At 37.5% G+C, this 18,941-nt stretch overlaps 3 protein-coding genes across 3 annotated transcripts in view; all 3 read right to left on the bottom strand.

Annotated features, from left to right (window-relative positions):
- Nucleotides 1-3,391: 3,391 nt before the first annotated feature.
- The window catches only part of LOC120739366 (GTPase IMAP family member 7-like), a 127,894-nt gene continuing 112,344 nt past the window's right edge, over nt 3,392-18,941 (bottom strand). Inside the window, exon 2 of the mRNA XM_040041116.1 lies at nt 3,392-4,916. Within this exon, the coding sequence (XP_039897050.1) occupies nt 3,991-4,916 (926 nt within the window). The 3' untranslated portion in view covers nt 3,392-3,990. The remainder of the gene's footprint in view (nt 4,917-18,941) is intronic.
- Nucleotides 10,352-15,002, bottom strand: LOC120739367 (GTPase IMAP family member 7-like). The gene is made up of 2 exons (XM_040041122.1): nt 14,845-15,002; nt 10,352-11,962 (listed from the first exon to the last, which is right to left on the bottom strand). Exons 1-2 carry the CDS (start codon nt 14,849-14,851, stop codon nt 10,743-10,745), a joined length of 1,227 nt encoding a protein of 408 aa, XP_039897056.1. The 5' UTR covers nt 14,852-15,002; the 3' UTR covers nt 10,352-10,742.
- LOC120739371 (GTPase IMAP family member 7-like) lies at nt 15,242-17,861 on the bottom strand. The gene is made up of 2 exons (XM_040041129.1): nt 17,760-17,861; nt 15,242-17,329 (listed from the first exon to the last, which is right to left on the bottom strand). Exons 1-2 carry the CDS (start codon nt 17,764-17,766, stop codon nt 16,383-16,385), a joined length of 954 nt encoding a protein of 317 aa, XP_039897063.1. The 5' UTR covers nt 17,767-17,861; the 3' UTR covers nt 15,242-16,382.

Raw genomic sequence — 18,941 nt, 5'->3', positions numbered from 1 at the left:
TATTAAGTACTTTTGTTGGTCTAATGTGATTTGCATGGGTTGGATCATCTCAATGAAATCAAATACATTTTTGATTTGGCCTCTCCAAATATGGCATTAGCCACTGCTTTACGTAACGGCGGTACATGTATTCCGTTACTCCCCAACACTGCCTACAATCATTATATAAAGATATGTCTGAAGATATGTCTGTGTATGTATCTGTTAAGAAATAGAGAGATATTTTTAATGTGTATCTGCTCATTAGATTGCTTTATGTACTTTAATCATGAAGGCTTGTAGAGCAAGGCCACTTTTGACTCACAAACTAAGTGCTCAGCCAGACTGAAAAACAGGAAGTTTTAGTGCACAGGCATATTAATAGATAAGACACAGAAAAGAGGAACTTTGCCATATAAGCAATGTTTGAAACTGTGAGTGACGTGTGTGACGTCTGAAGTACAGAAATAACACCATATAAGACACATGTTGAGCTAAAAATGTTAGAGATCCTGCAACTGGCGTTTGGGCTGTGCAGGGGTCTCTCGCTTCCGCAAGATGATTGAATAAAAAGAAATATAAATGTTTTAACACACTATGAGTCAGTTTTCTCTGTTCTATCACGGGGACAAAAGAATCGGAGTTTACTATACCCAATCTCCTCCTTAGCCAGTGGTCCTGTCTCAACAACATTTTGTGTGAACCTGGTCACAGATATGTTTCTAAATAAACAGATTTATTCTATTATTTTAATATATATATATATCAACAACATGTATGTATATATATATATATATATATATATATATATATATATATATATATATATATATATATATAAAGTCCTGTTTGTGGCACATTAGTATATGTGAGGGGGCAAACTCCTCAAGATGGGTGGTGACCATGGTGGCCATTTAGAAGTCGGCCATCTTGGATACAACTTTTGTTTTTTCAATAGGAAGAGGGCCATGTGACACATCAAACTCATTGGTAATGTCACAAGAAAAACAATTGTGTGCTTGGTTTCAACGTAACTTTATTCTTTCATGAGTTATTTACAAGTTTCTCTTTACCACAGATTACCACAAAGTAAAAGATCTCTCAGCAGCATTTTAGGCACTATTGCCCTTGTCAAATCAGTGAGCTGGGATTTTTTATTCTAAACATGAACTACTGTTACAGCAACAGACATGGACTACTGGTGCCCCACACAACAACTCAATGTCCACTATGTGAAGGAGCCAAACACATGCCTTCTCCTCTCATTAACATGAGATAAACTGCTGGCATATTGGTTTTACATCTATACTGTCCAGTCTCTCCTGGTGGACATGGCAACACGTTATTCATGGTTACATACAATTTTAGACTGATGTGGGCCAAAGCCTGGCACATACATGCCAACCTTGAGACCTCAGAATTAGGGAGACATTCAAAACGGCTGTTGGGGGGCGGGTATATATATACATACAAAACATTTGAATTTTACAGTGTTTACTTGATAAAATAAGTTAAATGTCACTGTTGTTATTGTCCGGCCGGAAACAGGCCGGGGGTGTCCAAATTCAGAGGCTGCTTCCACCTTCGCAACCTAAGTGGGCCGGGTCGTCCGAAAGCCGGGTAGACCGGAAATGAGCGACTGTGAAATTGGACGGTCTAGCCTTCAGAATCACGTCACCTCTGCCGTCTGTTCCTTTCTGTCTAAAATATAACTGGACGCTGGTGTAGATTCTCGACCATCTCACACTTCTGTTTAATCAGTTTTCTGTTTGACGTTTCTTCAGCTGTGTGAAAACCCTGGAGGAACCCTCCCGAGGGATTAATAAAGTTTTATTTAATCTAATCTAATCTAATCCAAGATAAAAACTTTAATCTCAGCCAAACCAATTTACTCACGAACAAATAGAACACTGAAAAAGGCAAAACAACATATTTAAGTTATTTGAAGTTTACACAGCTACATTCTCGCCTGAAAATATGTTAAAAGTTTATTTTGCGACCCAGAAAGAGTAATAAGAGTAATATTAAAACTAAGTAGCTGAAGTAGTAGCCATTGTTGGAAACTGGAATTGCAATCTGGGATATGGTTTTACAATTTTGTTGTCAGGATGTTTTAGTGCTACTATCATCTAGTTTTGATTCTGGTTCTGTCTTGGTTAAGTCCTCAGTAGTCCTGATATTGAACTGTTGTAGTCCTGTTTTAATTCCGGATCAGTTCTGGGTCTGGTTGAATTGGGGTTTAGTCCCTGTGTCTTGATACAGCCCCGACTTTGTTCTGCCTTGCTGCTTAATTAAAAAAACTAGTTTAAGGTGTCCTGCATATGTGATATTTATTTTTTCCCTATATGAAGTCATTCTTTTTTGAACAAAACTCAAAACAGAGCCTATTAATCTTTCAGTCATTTCAACCCTCACTTAATTTCCTTTCACTGCTCAGCTCTCACACAGTGGCTCAGCTATGCTCCAATCCCTCCATATTGTGGCCAATCACATACGAGGATATAGGATAATATCATTATGTGAAAAACAGAGAGGGTGAGAGACGCGACAGTCAAGTGGAGCATCCGTCTGTCCTCTGGTCTTGGTCTTGTCTTGGTCTCAGTTTGGGCGGTCTTGACTACAAGGCTAGCATCTACACATAAGAAGTGGTCAGAGAATGGCAGGAGAAACATGAGCCAAAGTACTGGATCTCAGTGATATAAGGAGAACTTCCCTCCAACTTTTGCCCAATCACCTTAGTGTCCTGTTTATTACATATAATAAAAAGCATTTACTGCCTGGGTGTGGTGCTCTTTGTCCATCTTGATCTAAGAGGTAGCAAAAAGACACGGCAGCCATTTTTTAACTTGAACCTTTGACTGCTTGAATAAAGAAAAGAGAAAGTTATTTCTTGAGTTTGGATCATCTTCTCTCATAAAAGAACCTGACAATGTCTAACTTGTTTCGTTGTTTTGAATAAGTGAAACTTTGATAGGAGTCTGGCAACATGAGCAACACTTAAAAGCATTAACACTGATGTTATAATAAAGTTTATTTAAGATCAAATCTTTTTTTTAAAGAATAGAACAACTTAAAGTGGTCTGTCCACTCATCCCAGCAGTTTCCATTACTGTTCTGATTTGAAAATGGCTGTGGCAGCTCTAATTGAACTTGTTAAACTTCATCAGCAGGTTCAGCTGAAGTGAAGTCAGTGGAAGCCAATTTAAGTAAAAATGAAAGTTACTGTTTAAGTTGGCACTGCCTCTTAAACATGTTTGGCTGAACCTGCTGAGGAGGTTCAACAAGTTTAGCTGAATTATTTAATCAAAATGAAAGTAACTGAAAGTAAAAGTTATTTACTGCTCATCATTAACATGAAGTCATCCAGCCAGAAGATGAATATTGTCAAGTGAAGACACTTGGTTACATGTGAAAAAATTAGGTGTTTTATAATTGAACATTATTAGTTACAAAGAAAACATCACAAAACAAAAGCAAACATTATTTGAAACTTATAGATCTAATAATATTATATCCAGAGATTTTTTTTTTACCTGGAGTAATTGACACAGTCATGAGTAAAGTTTGAAATATCAACTACAACATAAAGGCTTTTAATAGCATATGGACAGGGAAAAACTCACATGCTTACATATATTAAGCATAAATTACTTCATTTGTATGTTAACACTAAGTCTTCAACAAAAACTCTTAAGTAAGAAACTTTATGCCATGCAAATACAGAAATCGAATCATGATGAACAAAAAGATTCCAAAATTTCCCATTCTATAAATTTAATAATGACTCTCTGATGGCAGCTTGTAAAGGTGAATGTGAGTAGTTGTGCCCAGTTATCTAGCAATATACGCTGATCCTGCACATCTGGGGATTTTAAAGGTACTTTATTGAGAGCTTAACAGAGGATGGAAAAAATCTGAGATTTAATTTCTAACTCCTTTTATACATTCAAAAAATGTGGTTTGGTGCTATAGTTTGTATGTAAGCTCTATCACCTGTTTCAAACCTTGATGCTACTCAGCTGCTGGCTCTGCAGACCCAGTCTGAACTGTGACAGATGTGTCAGATGCTGTTGATGCGTCTGACATTATTTTTGCTGCAGCTGCTCCTGCTGCTACTACTGCTAAACCTAGACTTCTTTCTTTTATTGCTCCACCAAGGAATGCAACCAGTAGAGCTCCTACTGTAACTCCTGCAGCTTTTAACAACAGATTTTTAAACACAGATTGTTTTGCCTTTGTTGCAGTTTCTGCTTCTGTTAAGTCTGGACATGACTGTTTGATGCGACCTTCCTCTTGTTGAATATCTCTCTTCACTTCTTGCAGCATCTCATGGGTGAAGTAGCCTCCTTTGTTCGCCTCAATAGTCTCGTCAATGGTTTTGAGTAATTCTGCCACCTGGTACTGGTTGTTCCTGTATTCATCTCCCTGGTTGTTCTTCCAGTATTTGTTATCAATGACGTGGCAGCGGCCCCCACACTTCTTGATCAGATCGCTCAGAGCTTCACTTTCATTAACAAACTCTTCGATCTTCATTTCCTCAGGAAGCTGGTCACCATGAGTAAAGATTATTGTGGCAAATCTAAATGCTTCATCTGAGAAATATTGACTAATTTTGTCTATTACAGCCTTTTCATGCTCTGTGTATTTCTCCACTCTAAGCACAATGAGAAAAATATGAGGACCAGGAGCACATTCTGTGATACACCTCAATATTTCAGACTTCATGTCCCCCTCAGGTTTGTCTGTGTCAAACAATCCAGGAGTGTCAATAAAGAGTACCATTCTTCCACTGACTGACATGTACTTTGTCTGACATTCACTTGTTCCAGATTTGGGGGTATGATTTACTTTAAACACAGCCTCTCCACACAGGGTGTTGGCAATACTGCTCTTTCCAGCTCCAGTTTTTCCCAGGACCACAATCCTTCTTTGTGGCACTATAAGACAGTAATGATTCAGTGTCAGTTATTTATCTATTGCTCTGTCTAAAAGGGTGCAAGAGATAGTATAGAAGCAGTGAAATATCACTTAAACCTTAATGACACTACAATTAAAAAAATGAATGTCCAGTCTACTTTTTGTAAGTAAGTAAAATTGCATATTCTTTATAAATCAGTCAGCTTTGGCTTACAAGTAAATATGGAAAAGTAGAAAGAGTTTAAATCCACAGACCATTGTGCAGTTTAGACCTGGTTGTCAGCTAGATACTGATTTAAGATAAGATAAGATAACCTTTATTAGTCCCACAGGTGGGAAATTTGTTTGTCACAGCAGAAAGTGGACAGTGCAAAGTTATATAGCAAAAATTAGAGAACACTGGAATACAATAAGAACAACATACTGTACACAACTGTACAGAATAGAATAGAATAAAATAAAATAAAATACTATATGCAATAGAATGTAAAAAAAATAATATATACAAAAGGATAAATAACATTTAGATGCAATAGAAACAACAAACTTATCCTGTTTATTAAGCTGCTGTAAAAAATATTTTTTAAACACTATTTTTACATACTATACTATTTACTTAATATTTTTTACTTTAAAACATTTGTTTAGGTATTCAGTGCAGTAAATAATCTTGACAATGAAAACAAACATTTTATTCTTAGATGGAGTTAAGTGTCCTGTGCTGACTATTAATACAGAATAAATGATAATAACTTACCATCCATCTTTTTGAAAGAAAACAAAACCAGGGCAGAGACACACGATTACTCACAACCCAAAGACTTTGTGACTGCACCTTTCGTTTTGTTCTACACCTGTTTGACTTGTATCTTGGCAGTGCTTATTGCATTGTGGGGATTATTAAGACTGTCCAATTGCATGTGAGACAGCAACAGAACACATCTAAATATAAAAGACCATGACATTTTTATTGTTTTAGTACATTTCACACAGTTAAGTAGGGAGGCTGCTGCTGTTGATGACAATGAGCTGCAGCTGGCAAGGGCTGATGAGCAGCAGTTGTGGCTGACTTCAGGAGGGCTCAAAACCAATCCCCCAAAAACACAAAAGGGACACAATACAACATTCAAGTTCAGATGGATGACTGCGACTGAAACATTTCAGGCAACTGGTGACGGTGTGGCATGGCAGGTGACCAGCGGCGTGCTAGAAGTGTAGGCCATGACTGAACAGGACGTGGACAAGCATGAAGTAGCAAGGCGCAACATGGATTATAATATTTTTTTTAATTTATAATTATAATTTCATTCAGAAAAAAATTACAATTTACGTCGGCAGTAATGACACCATGTTACGTCAATCAGAGGTCATCAGAGGTCACTATAATTTATATTAAATTTGCCAACCCCCCCCCCCAAACTGGATCAGGGCCAGGGACATCTTTAGCTGCATGTTCTTAAATTTCCATCTGCAAAATCAGAAGCCCATGTAATCCAAAAAAACTACATGGGCTTCATAGATGAATGATTGGAAACTTTCTAAAGGAACTCTGGTCTTGTTAGGAGAGAAGGCATCCAGGTGTCTTCATGATATAAAGACCTGGATGACCTCTAATTTTCTGCTTCTGAATTCAGATAAAGCAGAGGTTATTAACTGCACACGAGGTGAAACTGCTGCTACAGAAGCCACAAAATGTTGTAAAGACCCCTATACCAGAAAGTAAAGAGATGGAAGAAAGTTTGTTGTTGGGGTTTCCAGGTCATGTCTGATTTCATTAAGCAAATACGATAGCTTGGCCATTTTATTGATCACATCTTTGTCATATTAGCAACTCCAAAACACCACATTGCTGATTTTGCAGATGATTTGTACCTGCTGTTTAGAGCTGTCAGAATCTCACATTCAGACTTACATGTGACCAAAACAATTGACAACAGTTTTATTACTATCAGATTAAAGAATATATACATTTATTAAATTCATATGTAATTAAAATAAAGTGTATAAAGGAGGAGAGAACCTCTAACCACATAACTACACAAAAACTGTACAAAAGTACAATTGTAGTCATAATGTGTGTTACCATCAAGAGAAAGAGAGGCTGCATGCCATGAGTAACATGGATCTTTGTCATTCGCTGTGTGCGTCATGGAGACTGCACAGAGAAAGAGAAACTACACATATGCGGTTTCTATATCACATCACACTGACAGTTCACAGCAGACCAAAATGAGCCTCAGAGCACTTCAGAAATATCCTGGTGATCCTGATGGCAAGGCATTCAGTTTTTCATTCAGTTTTTTCAATTAATCAGAAGTTAATTAATCATTAAACTCTACTGAGAGCCAATGTGTAGAATATAAAACAGTAGTTCTGTGAGCTTGCTTGCCAATAGTCTGGCCAGCATTTTGTACTGCTTGGAGGCATAAAAGAGATTTGTCCAAGCTGGCAAACAATGCATGAATACGTTTTTGCAGTTCAACTGAGGATATTTTGGAATTTAGAAATGTTCCTTAAATAAATTTAACAGGAATGAGACGAAGATTTTACATGTGCGTCGAAGCCCAGAGAAGAATAAAATATTACACCAAGATTTCAAATGGTGGACTTATCAGTTGAACAAAAAGGAGGGCATGAATGATTTTAGGATGTAATTAAAAGAAGGAGCTGTAACCATGGTCTCATTCTTGTTGGTTTTTAAAACAAGCTCATTGCTACAAAGCTAAGCAGTAACCTGAGTTAGCAAGTGGACGAGGGTAAAAAGGATGAAAAAAAAAAACACTTGTAAGTACAGTTAGAGCAGGTCATCATGTTAACCCTTGCCCAATATTTTGTTTATTTAATAAATGGTAATAAGGCTGAAAACCAAAAAGCCACATATAATATCAAAACTTTAAAAAAAAAGAAGGTTTTAAGCAGATGCTTTTATAACTATACCCCAGTGTTGAACAGCACAGTAAAGCTTCTGTGCTTTTAAAAATAGAATAATTCAGTGTTTGAATAAGGGAGTGGTAAAATGTTTCGGTTTCCAATGCTAGTTAAACAAGTTTCAAACAAAGAAGATATTTTTTAATTAAGTTCAGTTTGAAAAATGGAAGAGTGATGCATTCATTCCCTCTTGAGAGGTTACTGGCACAGGTACATGTAATTCCATTAATGCATAGCTGCAGTTATTAAACGATGAATCAGTGTGTAGAGCTGTTCGCACTAAAGTAAAAAACACCATCACTTCAGGTGGATACCCTCTTGGCGCCAGCTGCGGTCTCAAGGCTGGAGCCGAACAAAAACACCCTGATAACGACTGTGTTTAGTCTGTTTCTTCCCATTCCATGCAAGGCCACCTGGGTTGGCTGGAAGACTGTTTACTTAGCCTAGCAGGGCGAAGGACACTGTCTCAGCTGAACTCTGGACACGCACACACATACATATACACTGATATGCACACACTCATCCCCCCTTCCTTTCCAAATGCCTCCGATGCTTGTTCCCCCTTGGGAACACGGTGGGTCTGAGCCCGCGCTGGAATGGTAGCGCTGGGCAGGATGGCTGCTGTGTTTGCTTCGGATTACTCCTCACCCCCCACCCGACCCTGTGGCTTATCACGTGTTCCATAATGTTGTACTGTGGACATTTATGTGCTTTTTTTGTGCAGAAGAGTTCTGTTGTTTCCTGTTCTCATGCTGTCCTCCCAGGAGCCCAGCATGAGTAGAGGTCTCTTTTTTTCCTCTTGTACTTTCCCATTGTAGTGTATATTTCAGTGTCTTTTTTCTGTAACGCTCCCGATCTCCGACCTGTATCCCCATGTGATGTCTGCGTTGTGTATGTAAGGTCGGGGGGGGGGGGGGGGGGTGTCCTATTTCACTGCAGGGCAACCTGCACGTGGCGAATAAAGCCTTGATTGATTGATTAAATTCCAATGTCTTGTAATAACTGTAGCATATTTAATATGCATATACAAATACATAGAATTTGAAATAATTCAATCAAAATCAGCCACATATGGTCTGAATATGAGCCAGAAGCTACATTTTAATAGGGACATGCTGTCTCATGCATAACAAACACAAGCACAAGTTAAACACAAAGATACAAATGTTGTTTATCCATTTCACACAATTTCTGTTCAAAATATGGCTATTTTAGACAAACATTTTAAAAATGATCTGAAATTTAAAAAAAAATAAAAATAAAAAATTACATGTTTTACCAGCGACCTATTATGAATCCTGATTCTTCAAAAACAAAAACCATTTTCATGTTTTCTCCAATAAATTGTCAGAAAACTCATAAAACATCCTGTGGAACATGGTTTTCCTCGTTACTCTGTGTCACAGATATGACAGTTATATGGCTTTGTGACTGAAAATCTTATATATATTGCATGATTTTTATGCTCAAAAGTAGTTATAGAAGAAATAGTATGATTAGATCACCATGTAGCATTAGAACTCCTGCTCACAGCTTCAAGAATATGAAACATAACACAGTCAAAATGACAAGACACTCTGGGCCGCAGTTGGAAGGTGACAGTTGAATGTTAATACCACATTTTTCGGGTGGAGTAACTTGTTTCTGGGTAAGGTGAAACTATTTGGCAACTGTACAAATACAAAATGAAACAGTCACAATGCTGAGTTTCAGGTGTGGTCAAATAACAATAGTCACAAGTTAGTTATTGGTGGCTGTAGCTCAGAAGGTAGATCTGCTAATCCTCCACTAATCTGAAAGATGGTGCTTCGATGTCTGGCTGCTGCAGTCTGCATATTGAAGTATCGTCAGGAGAGATACTGAACCCCGTTGTGAATGTTACATAGAAAAGCACACTGGCATTGAAAGAAAGTAACTGGAAATGAGGAAAACTGTATAACATGTTCTGAGTATAAGAAATGTTTCCTGTACCAATCTATTTACCACCGCCACAGTTTACACGGTCACTTAATAGTGAGGTGATTGGCTTCTCCTCAAGTTTAAAACGGTCAGCTCATGCATTCACACTATTGGAGCCAATAGAAGAAAAAAGTCTTATGTGCACTGCAGGTCTCAATTTAAATGACAATACAGTCTGTCTGTCTAACAGAATGGAATGGAAAGAAATTTAATGTATTATCTTAAATTACTTATTTTTTTACTTTATAGTAAATACTCAATAGCAAAATGTACTTAATATGCTATATTTTGATGGATTTTATGCACCCATCAACAACAGCTGTGTTTTAGTGAGTAAAAGTAAAAAGCAGTTTAATACATGTGAAATAATTTTGTCATTGTCATAAGCAAACAATCCCAAGACAAACATATTACTTGGTGTTTGGCAAAGAGGTTTAAGGGTAAACTTTACAGGCAGACTTGTGTATTTACGAATACACGGACAATACCCTTTGATAACAGGATGGGTGTTTGGTTGGAATTGTTATCAATGAATCATAAAATATACACGTGAAAAAAAAACCTGAGACACATAATTAAAGTTGTTTTATTGATGCACAGTACATGTAAATGATTATGTAAAGGTCCTCTGAAGCTGCTGGTACCTCTGCATATAAAAGCTTTAAAACATCACAAACCTGAGAAGATCAAACAATTTCATAATCAAGTTGCAATTGCCAGGAACACATGTTTATATTTTATTATACATGTTTTAATATATGACCACTACTTTGTATTTACTCAACATATTCAGGAACTTGCAAAACAGAATAAAAACTTTATTCTTTCCATAAAGATTCCAAATGGGCCAAATTATTTTAATACAATGGTTTACCCACACAGTTTAATGACAATATTTTTATGTAAGCTATATATGTATAATGATTAGGCTGTTTTATTATATGGCTGTGGATCTGTGTTTATTCAAATGGATTCCATGGATTGTATATTATCTCATACAAAGCATGAAGTCTATTCCAAATGGCCTCAAACCCCCCCACAACTTCCTTTTCAAAAGGTTCTGGGACTGGAATGGGGACTGATTCAGATGGAACAGGAGCAGATGGAACAGATGGAACAGGAACAGATGGAACAGGAACAGATGGACCAGATGGAACAGGGACAGCTGGACCAGATGGAACAGGGACAGATGGAACAGATGGAACAGATGGAACAGGAACAGATGGACCAGATGGAACCGGGACAGATGGAACAGGAACAGATGGAACAGGAACAGATGGACCAGATGGAACAGGGACAGATGGAACAGGAACAGATGGAACAGATGGAACAGATGGAACAGATCCCTTTCCAAACTTGATCAACAAAGCTGAGACAATTGCAAATAATCCTGCGATGACAGCAAAACCCACAAAATATTTAAGCCATGATTTTTGTGCATTTTCCATGTGTCTCTTAATGATGTTAACTTTAGCCTGCTTTCTAATCTCTTCCTGTGACAGATTTTCTGATGACTTTCTAACCTGATTTTCCTCTTTTTGTATTTCTGTCTCCAGTGTTTGGAGCTTTTCATTAGTGTAGTATCCTCCATTGTTTTCTGTCACTATATCTTCTATGCTATTGAGCAGCTCTGCCACCTGGAACTTGTTGCTTCTATATTCATCTTCCTGGTTGTTCTTCCAGTATTTATTGTCAATGACGTGGCACCGACTCCCACACTTCCTCACCAGATCACTCAGAGCTTCACTTTCATTAACAAAATCCTTGATCTTCGTTCCTTCGGGGAGCTGGTCACCATGAGTAAAAACCACTGCAGCGTATTTAAGAACATCTTCAGAGAAATGTTCACATAATTGTGCGATGACAGCCTTTTCGTGCTCTGTGAATTTCTCTGCTTTGAGCACAATGAGAAAAGCATGAGGACCTGGAGCACACTCTGTAATACAGCTCAACATCTCATGCTCCAACTTCTCAGACCTGCTTGGGTCAAAGAAACCAGGAGTGTCGATCAAAGTTAGGCTTCTTCCATCAACAGTCTTGGTCTCGCTCTGAGACAAACATGCGTTTGAGTCATTAAAATGATTAATCTTCAATCTGGTCTCGCCAAATATGGTATTAGCCAGACTGCTTTTCCCAGTTCCAGTTTTTCCCAGCAGGACAATCCTCCTTGTCTTTGTCACTGGAAGAAAAAATGAATAGATGAAAAAATCAGATTAACTCATTACCTCATCTGCTTCCTGACATCTCTGATCGATTTTCAAATTTCAGATCAAAAATCTATCAACCCAGTATCACAGCAAAACGTGTAATAGACACGCCGGACCACCGTGTCTATTTCACACCATGCCTCTCCAAAACGTGAAATGGAGATGTATGAAGAATTTGCGCGACCAGCAGGGGGCGATGATATATTAAGCTAAGAAGTCAGTAATGAACAAAAAATCATAATTGCATAAGTACATTCAATTGTCCTTAACAGTCACAAACTATTAAGCTTAATATGTATATACTAGGGGTGCAACGATATTCGTATCGATATTGAACCGTTCGATACAGTGCTTTCGGTTCGGTACGCATATGTATCGAACAATACAACATTTGTAATTTATTTTATCAACTTTCCTTCTGACGATGCTGTCTGTGTGGAGCGCTCAGTGAATCTGCGTTCGACTACTCCGCCTAGGCTGCACTGTCGAGCGCAGATCCACTGAGCGCTCCACACAGACAGCATAGTCAGAAGGAAGAGCGCAGGGCAAGCTAGCGAGACAGAAGTTAAGCTCTCCTTGCAACATGGCAAATTGAACCTCCCCCACCCTCATTCAGATCTGGCGTTTGGAATTATTTTGGTTTTCATGTGACGTATGACCCTGAAGGTAAGCGCGTCATGGACTAAAGTAAAACAGTATGTTGGATGTGCCACGCAATGCTCAATTACATGGGTGGGAGCTAGTGTGTTAGCGCAGTTAGCTCGTTAACGTGTTGGCCGTCTAGCCCCATGCACGGGGTGATCGGCGGTAGCTCGTTAACGGAGATTTGCCGTGTTGTGGCGTTAAGGTCATTTCAACGAGATCAACCTGAAAGCACTAGTGGGAACACAACGAATATGACTGCACATTTACGCCGACATCATCCTAGTGCAAAGACAAAAACAACAAGCATGCATGCTACAAACTTTACCCGAGTCATTTAGACAGCCGTTAGCACATGATTCTCCTTATGGGGACCTGATATGTTTAATATGCTGCTGAGAATATAGCCCAGAAGAAGCGGATAGTATAGCTTTTATTTTGGAAAGAGCCATTTCTCTGTAATAAACTCTCTTTTCCAAAGATGAGTGATTCCTCAATCAGATACAGGGCTCGCAAAATCGCTAGCCCGACGTCCTGGGGCTAGCGATTTTTCCAGTCGGGCTACCAAAATCTATCTCTGCCCTGCCCGTCCGGCTATTGTAGGAAGGAAAAATATATGTCAATGCTTTTGCATTCTTTCTGAAATGTAGCTGGGTAATTATGTCATTGGCATCGGTGAGCCACTGTCAATATGTGACATATTGAAATCGCGTTTGAATTTGCGCTTGTTTTTTTGCTTTCACTTTGCAATCGCGTGAACTGTGTATAGAGAGCGACAGCACTGATCTGTGAGTGATGATAATTTGTGCACCAATTCCTCTGACATCGTCTTATTAATCGTTAGCTTACTATGCAAACATGACAAGTGAAATCTCCCGCAGCAAGCTTAAACATGTAAGAGGTTGATCGCGCAGAGAATCGCTGAGCTTATGTGAGTGCGTGTGTAAAAGCAGCAGGATATATATTTCAGTTCTGCTGAGCCAAATAAGACAGGTCAGGGTGAAGAAGTGACAGCCAAAGAAAATCTTACCGCAAAACGGAAAAGTTATGACAAATCAGACTATAAGGCAAAAAGAAAGTGCAGCTTTATGGTTTCATGGACAAAATAATTTCTGTGGCTGCGATATGATGAGCTAAATAACCAGGGCTGCACATACAGTAAGTGGTCCGCAGGTGCGCATTCGCTGTCAAAATAAAAAACACGCACAAGGGTTAGGGTTAAATTTAAAGACTGTACTTTTGAGTTAAAATATATATTTATAATTTTAATAAATGACAAATTAAAAAGGCATGAACATTTTATTTTGTATCGAAAAAATATCGAACCGTGACACCAAAGTATCGAACCGAACCGAACCGTGAATTTTGTTGCACCCCTAGTATATACATGTAAATATGTTAATTATTTTTGTTTAAATATTTCCCACAATTATTTTCGTGTTGGCTTGAAATAAAAAAGCTCCCTCTGGTGTTACTGCAACTTCTGCATGCTTGTCTTTGTCACGGTTTGGAGAGTCAAAGTGTTAAACAGACATGGGGGATATTGGTGTCTGTATGTACCCTATCTCCTTAAAGGATGCCCCTGTGTCGGCAAAATTTTGCATGAACAATGTCACATATATGTTTTGACAAAACAGATTAGTTATAAATCCCAACTCTTTCTGGACTCGCTTTACCAACAAACATTTTTATCAGTTAAAAAATTAAAAGGGGTGATTTGTATTGTTTGTTTTTTGCTTTTTGCTTTAAATTTCACACAAAGAAATGTGATTCAAACCTAGTATCATTCTGGTTGATTTGAAGGAAAATATCACTGACATCTACAGCATAAGAGTGTCTGAAATCTTTTAGCTAATCATTCATCCGTGTCATTTATTGGTCCTTGTGATTACGCTGCATATAGAGACTTCAACCAAACAGATGCAAGTACAAAGTAAATTTAAAGCATGTTTGAGATTTTAAAAGAAATCTTACTGCAGTACTACACTGCAAGCCATGTGTCAGCAAACAAGCCTTGATACCCAGAAATCTTGCTTGTATTTATAAGATTGATAAAGCTTAGAGCAGCAATACTGTTAAACATTTTTTCATAGCAAAATAGTTCTTGAGATTAACTCAGTTAATTAAAAATATAGGTCACAGTTTAGGATTTTGATTACTAGAGTGACAAACACTCATGCGTTGGAGTAATGTCTATTTAATAGTTACTTACCCTCCATGCTCTCCAGAAAATAGAAATCTGTCAAAAATATAGTCTGGTTCCCGACGTGTCTCTGCAGTGAGTCGTTTGCTTTTGTTCTCGTACTGCGGACTTACCTTGTGCTTCGCTTCTGCTACCTGTCTAACTTGTTCTCTGGGTTTTAGCCAGAATAAGTGAACAAAGCACTGCGCAGTGTACGTTTACATATAATAATCCACAGTGCTGCAACACAGAGATAAAGATAATAAATAACTACATGACCCAAAAACATGATACAAGAAGAAAGAAAAAGTTAAGCTGTATTTCATTGACCTTACAGATTTTTAAAAATTTTTTTTATTTCTATTCTTCAGAAAAGTGGAATTTATTTCTGCTTGAATATATGAATACTTCTTATATTGGCCTTTAAATCCTTACCTTACAATACTAACTCCATAGATTCTTTGTTCTGTGAACTACATATAACTTATTCAAAATTTGGATTTATGTTAACAAAATACAAACGTCTGCATTTTCTTTTGATTTATTTAGTCTCATTTGTTGCTGCATTTGTCAGTCAGTAACTTTTATACAGTCTGGAAACATGAGCAACACTTAAAAACATTAAAACTGACATTACAATAAAGTTTGTCGAAGATCAAATCTGTCAGTGGTCTGTCCACTCATCCCAGCAGTTTCCATTACTGTTCTGGTTTAAAAATGGCTGTGGTAGATTTGGCTGATCCTGTTAAACTTCATCAGCTGGTTCAACTGAAGTAAAGTCAGCGGAAGCCAAATTAAGTAAAAATGAAAGTCATTGTTTAAGATGTCACTGCCTCTTAAACATGTTTGGCTAAACCTGCTGAGGAGGTTTAACAAGTTCAGCTGAATTAACATGAGGCTAGTAAATGAAAATTGTCAAGAAGTTGAAGAAACTTGGTTACATGTGAAACAATTAGCTGCTTTATTAGTGAAAACTTGTAGCAAAGAAAACATCAAAAAAAGAAGCAACAATTATTTGAAAGTTATAGATCTGTTATTGAAATACCCAGAGATTTTGTTTAAGCTGGAGTAATGGACATATTCATGGGTAAATTCTGAAATATAAACTGCAACATAAAGGGTTTTATAGCATATGACGAGGGGAAAAAATCACATTCTTACATATCATTAAGCATAAGCTACTTCATTTATATGTTAACAGTAAGTATTCAACAAAAACTCTTAAGTAAGACATTTTGTACAATGCAAATACAGAAATCCAATCATGAGGAACAAAAGGATTCCAAAATGTCTCATTCTATAATTTTAACAATGACTCTATGATGGCAACTTATAAAGGTGAATGTGAGTAGTTGTGCCCAGTTTCCTAGCAGTATATGCTGATTCTGTACATCTGTGGATTGTAAAGGTACTTTTTTGAAAGCTTAACAGATGTTTTAGATATTTAATTTATAACCTGTTTTTACATTTAAAAAAATAAACAAAGTGTGCTTTAGTGTTGTAGTCTCCTTTCTTTGCTTCATCACAGTGCACCAGTTTCATGTCCATCAAACGTGGTACTCCTGGTTTTATTTGGCTGCTGGCTCTGCAGATGCAGCAGGAACTGTGCTAGATGATGTTGGTGCATTGTTTTTAGCTACTTTCGCTGCAGCTGCTATTCCCAATGCTACTCCTACTCCTACTCCTACTAAACCTACAGTGCTGTCTTCTTTCCCTAATTGTATCGTCCCACCCAGGAATGCACCTAACAGATCCCCTGTTGTAACTCCTGCAACTTTTGACAACAGATTTTTAAACACAGAATGTTTTGCCTTTGTTGCAGTTTCCTCTTCTTTAATATCTGGAGATGACTGTTTGATGCGACCTTCCTCTTGTTGAATATCTCTCTTCACTCCTTGCAGCATCTCATTGGTGAAGTAGCCTCCTTTGTTTGCCTCAATAATCTTGTCAATGGTTTTGAGTAATTCTGCCACCTGATACTGGTTGGTCCTGTATTCATGTCCCTGGTTGTTCTTCCAGTATTTGTTATCAATGACGTGGCAGCGGCTCCCACACTTCCTGATCAGATCGCTCAGAGCTTCACTTTCATTCACAAACTCTTCGATCTTCATTTCCTCAGGAAGCTGGTCACCATGAGTAAAGATTATTGTAGTAAATCTAAATGCTTCATGTGAGAAATATTGGTTCATTTTGTCTATTACAGCCTTTTCATGCTCTGTGTATTTCTCCACTTTAAGCACAATGAGAAACACATGAGGACCAGGAGCACATTCTGTGATACACGTTGTTATTTCAGACTTCATGTCCTGCTCAGACCTGTCTGTGTCAAAAAATCCAGGAGTGTCAATAAATAATATGGTTCTTCCATCGATATTTATGTCCTCTGACTGACATTCACTTGTTCCAGATTTGGGGGTATGATTTACTTTAAACACAGGCTCTCCACACAGGGCGTTGGCAATACTGCTCTTTCCAGCTCCAGTTTTTCCCAGGACCACAATCCTTCTTTTTGACTCTATAAAACAGTAATGATTCAGTGTCAGTTATTTATCTATTACTTTGTCAAAAGCAGTGCAAGAAATAAACAGTAAATTGAAGTGGAGGTAAAACTGCATGATGTGTACAAGCCAGTCAGTACTGGCTTACAAGTAAATATGGAGGAGTAGAAAAATGTAATTTCTCTGATTGTTGATCAAAGTTTAGACTTAGCTGTTCAGATGGTGGATACAACTAAATCATTTTGAATTATTAACTCTATCAAGCATACACTCAGTGTATTACAGTCTTGAATATATTATATAACATTTACATAAGTACTTTTATATATAACAGAGTAGATGATGTTGACTGAGAAAAACAATCACTTTCAGAGAACTTTCTTCCTTTGTGATCCCACATTTCTGTTAATCATTAATGCAGAAAACATGATAATAACTGCGACTTACCGTCCATGTTTTTGAAAGCGAAATCAGCGCAGAGACACACGATTGCTCAGATCCTGTGGACGTTGTGACTGCGCCGTTTGGTTGTTTCTGTACCTGTTGGACTTGTTTCTCAGCGGCAAACTAAAGTGATGAGCTTACCACATAGTGTGTTTCTCTTTTTTTCCCACACCTGGCAACAGCATGAGAAAACTATTGTGCATATTTAAATGTTATTTATTTAAATAAATTAATAACAAAAACACAATTTTTCTTTTCATTTTTATATAAAAATCTTGGCGAGCATATTGTTATAACCCAAAGTTAAATATGTCTGTAGTAAATATGACATAAGCAAAAGAGAGTTTATACATTTTATACTGTTCTAGAATAATGAAAAGTTTTACTATATATACATAAAAGGTGTGTGTTACGTATTTGAAATCTTCAAGCAGCTGTTTCCTTTAGGGTTCGCCTCAGTTGATCATCTGCTTCCATCTCACCCTAACCCTAGCTTCATCCTCTGTTACACCAACACGCTCACTCTTTGAGCAAGTGTTTGGGCATCAGTGAGAAGAAAAAACTCCCTTTTAACAGGGAGAAAAAGGAAATGAGGGCACAGGCATAACTATATAACTTTATTATTATTATAACGTTATTCCAATATATCAAAAATACAAAATAAACTCAAAATTCTGCGACACAGAAGCAGCCATCCGACAATTGTAGTGTATCTACGGGAGGATTCAGGTCACCTGCTCATGCCCTAACTATATGCTTTGGCAAAAATGAATGTTTTAAGTATTGTATGAGCACCCTGAGAGCAAAGTGCTCTAATGGGGTGATTTGGTACTATATGGTCTTTAAGATAAGATGGGACCTGATTATTTAGGATTATTTAGCCATGCCTTTCTAATTTTGTCTCCATCTTTGTCAAACTTGGTCACTGCTAATGAAAACGTTATCATCTGCAACTCTACCAGGGCTACGTCATCATTACATCTGTCTCCCTCTCATTCCCACAGGTATTCTATAATTCTACTGGACATAGTTGCTCCCTACACTCACTACAGTTCACACTGAAATGTTTTGAAATGTGCACACTATAAATAGATTCAGTTACCGCTGAGATAATGAATAATTATACCTAACTTAATGAATGTCTTTTTAGTTAAATAGCTGACTTGTTTTTACCCCATGAGAGTT

Source organism: Simochromis diagramma, unplaced genomic scaffold (assembly GCF_900408965.1).
Source record: "Simochromis diagramma unplaced genomic scaffold, fSimDia1.1 OVJJ01000370.1, whole genome shotgun sequence".
In the NCBI taxonomy this organism is placed as follows: Eukaryota; Metazoa; Chordata; class Actinopteri; order Cichliformes; family Cichlidae; genus Simochromis; species Simochromis diagramma.
This window is presented reverse-complemented; position numbering and strand designations above follow the sequence as displayed.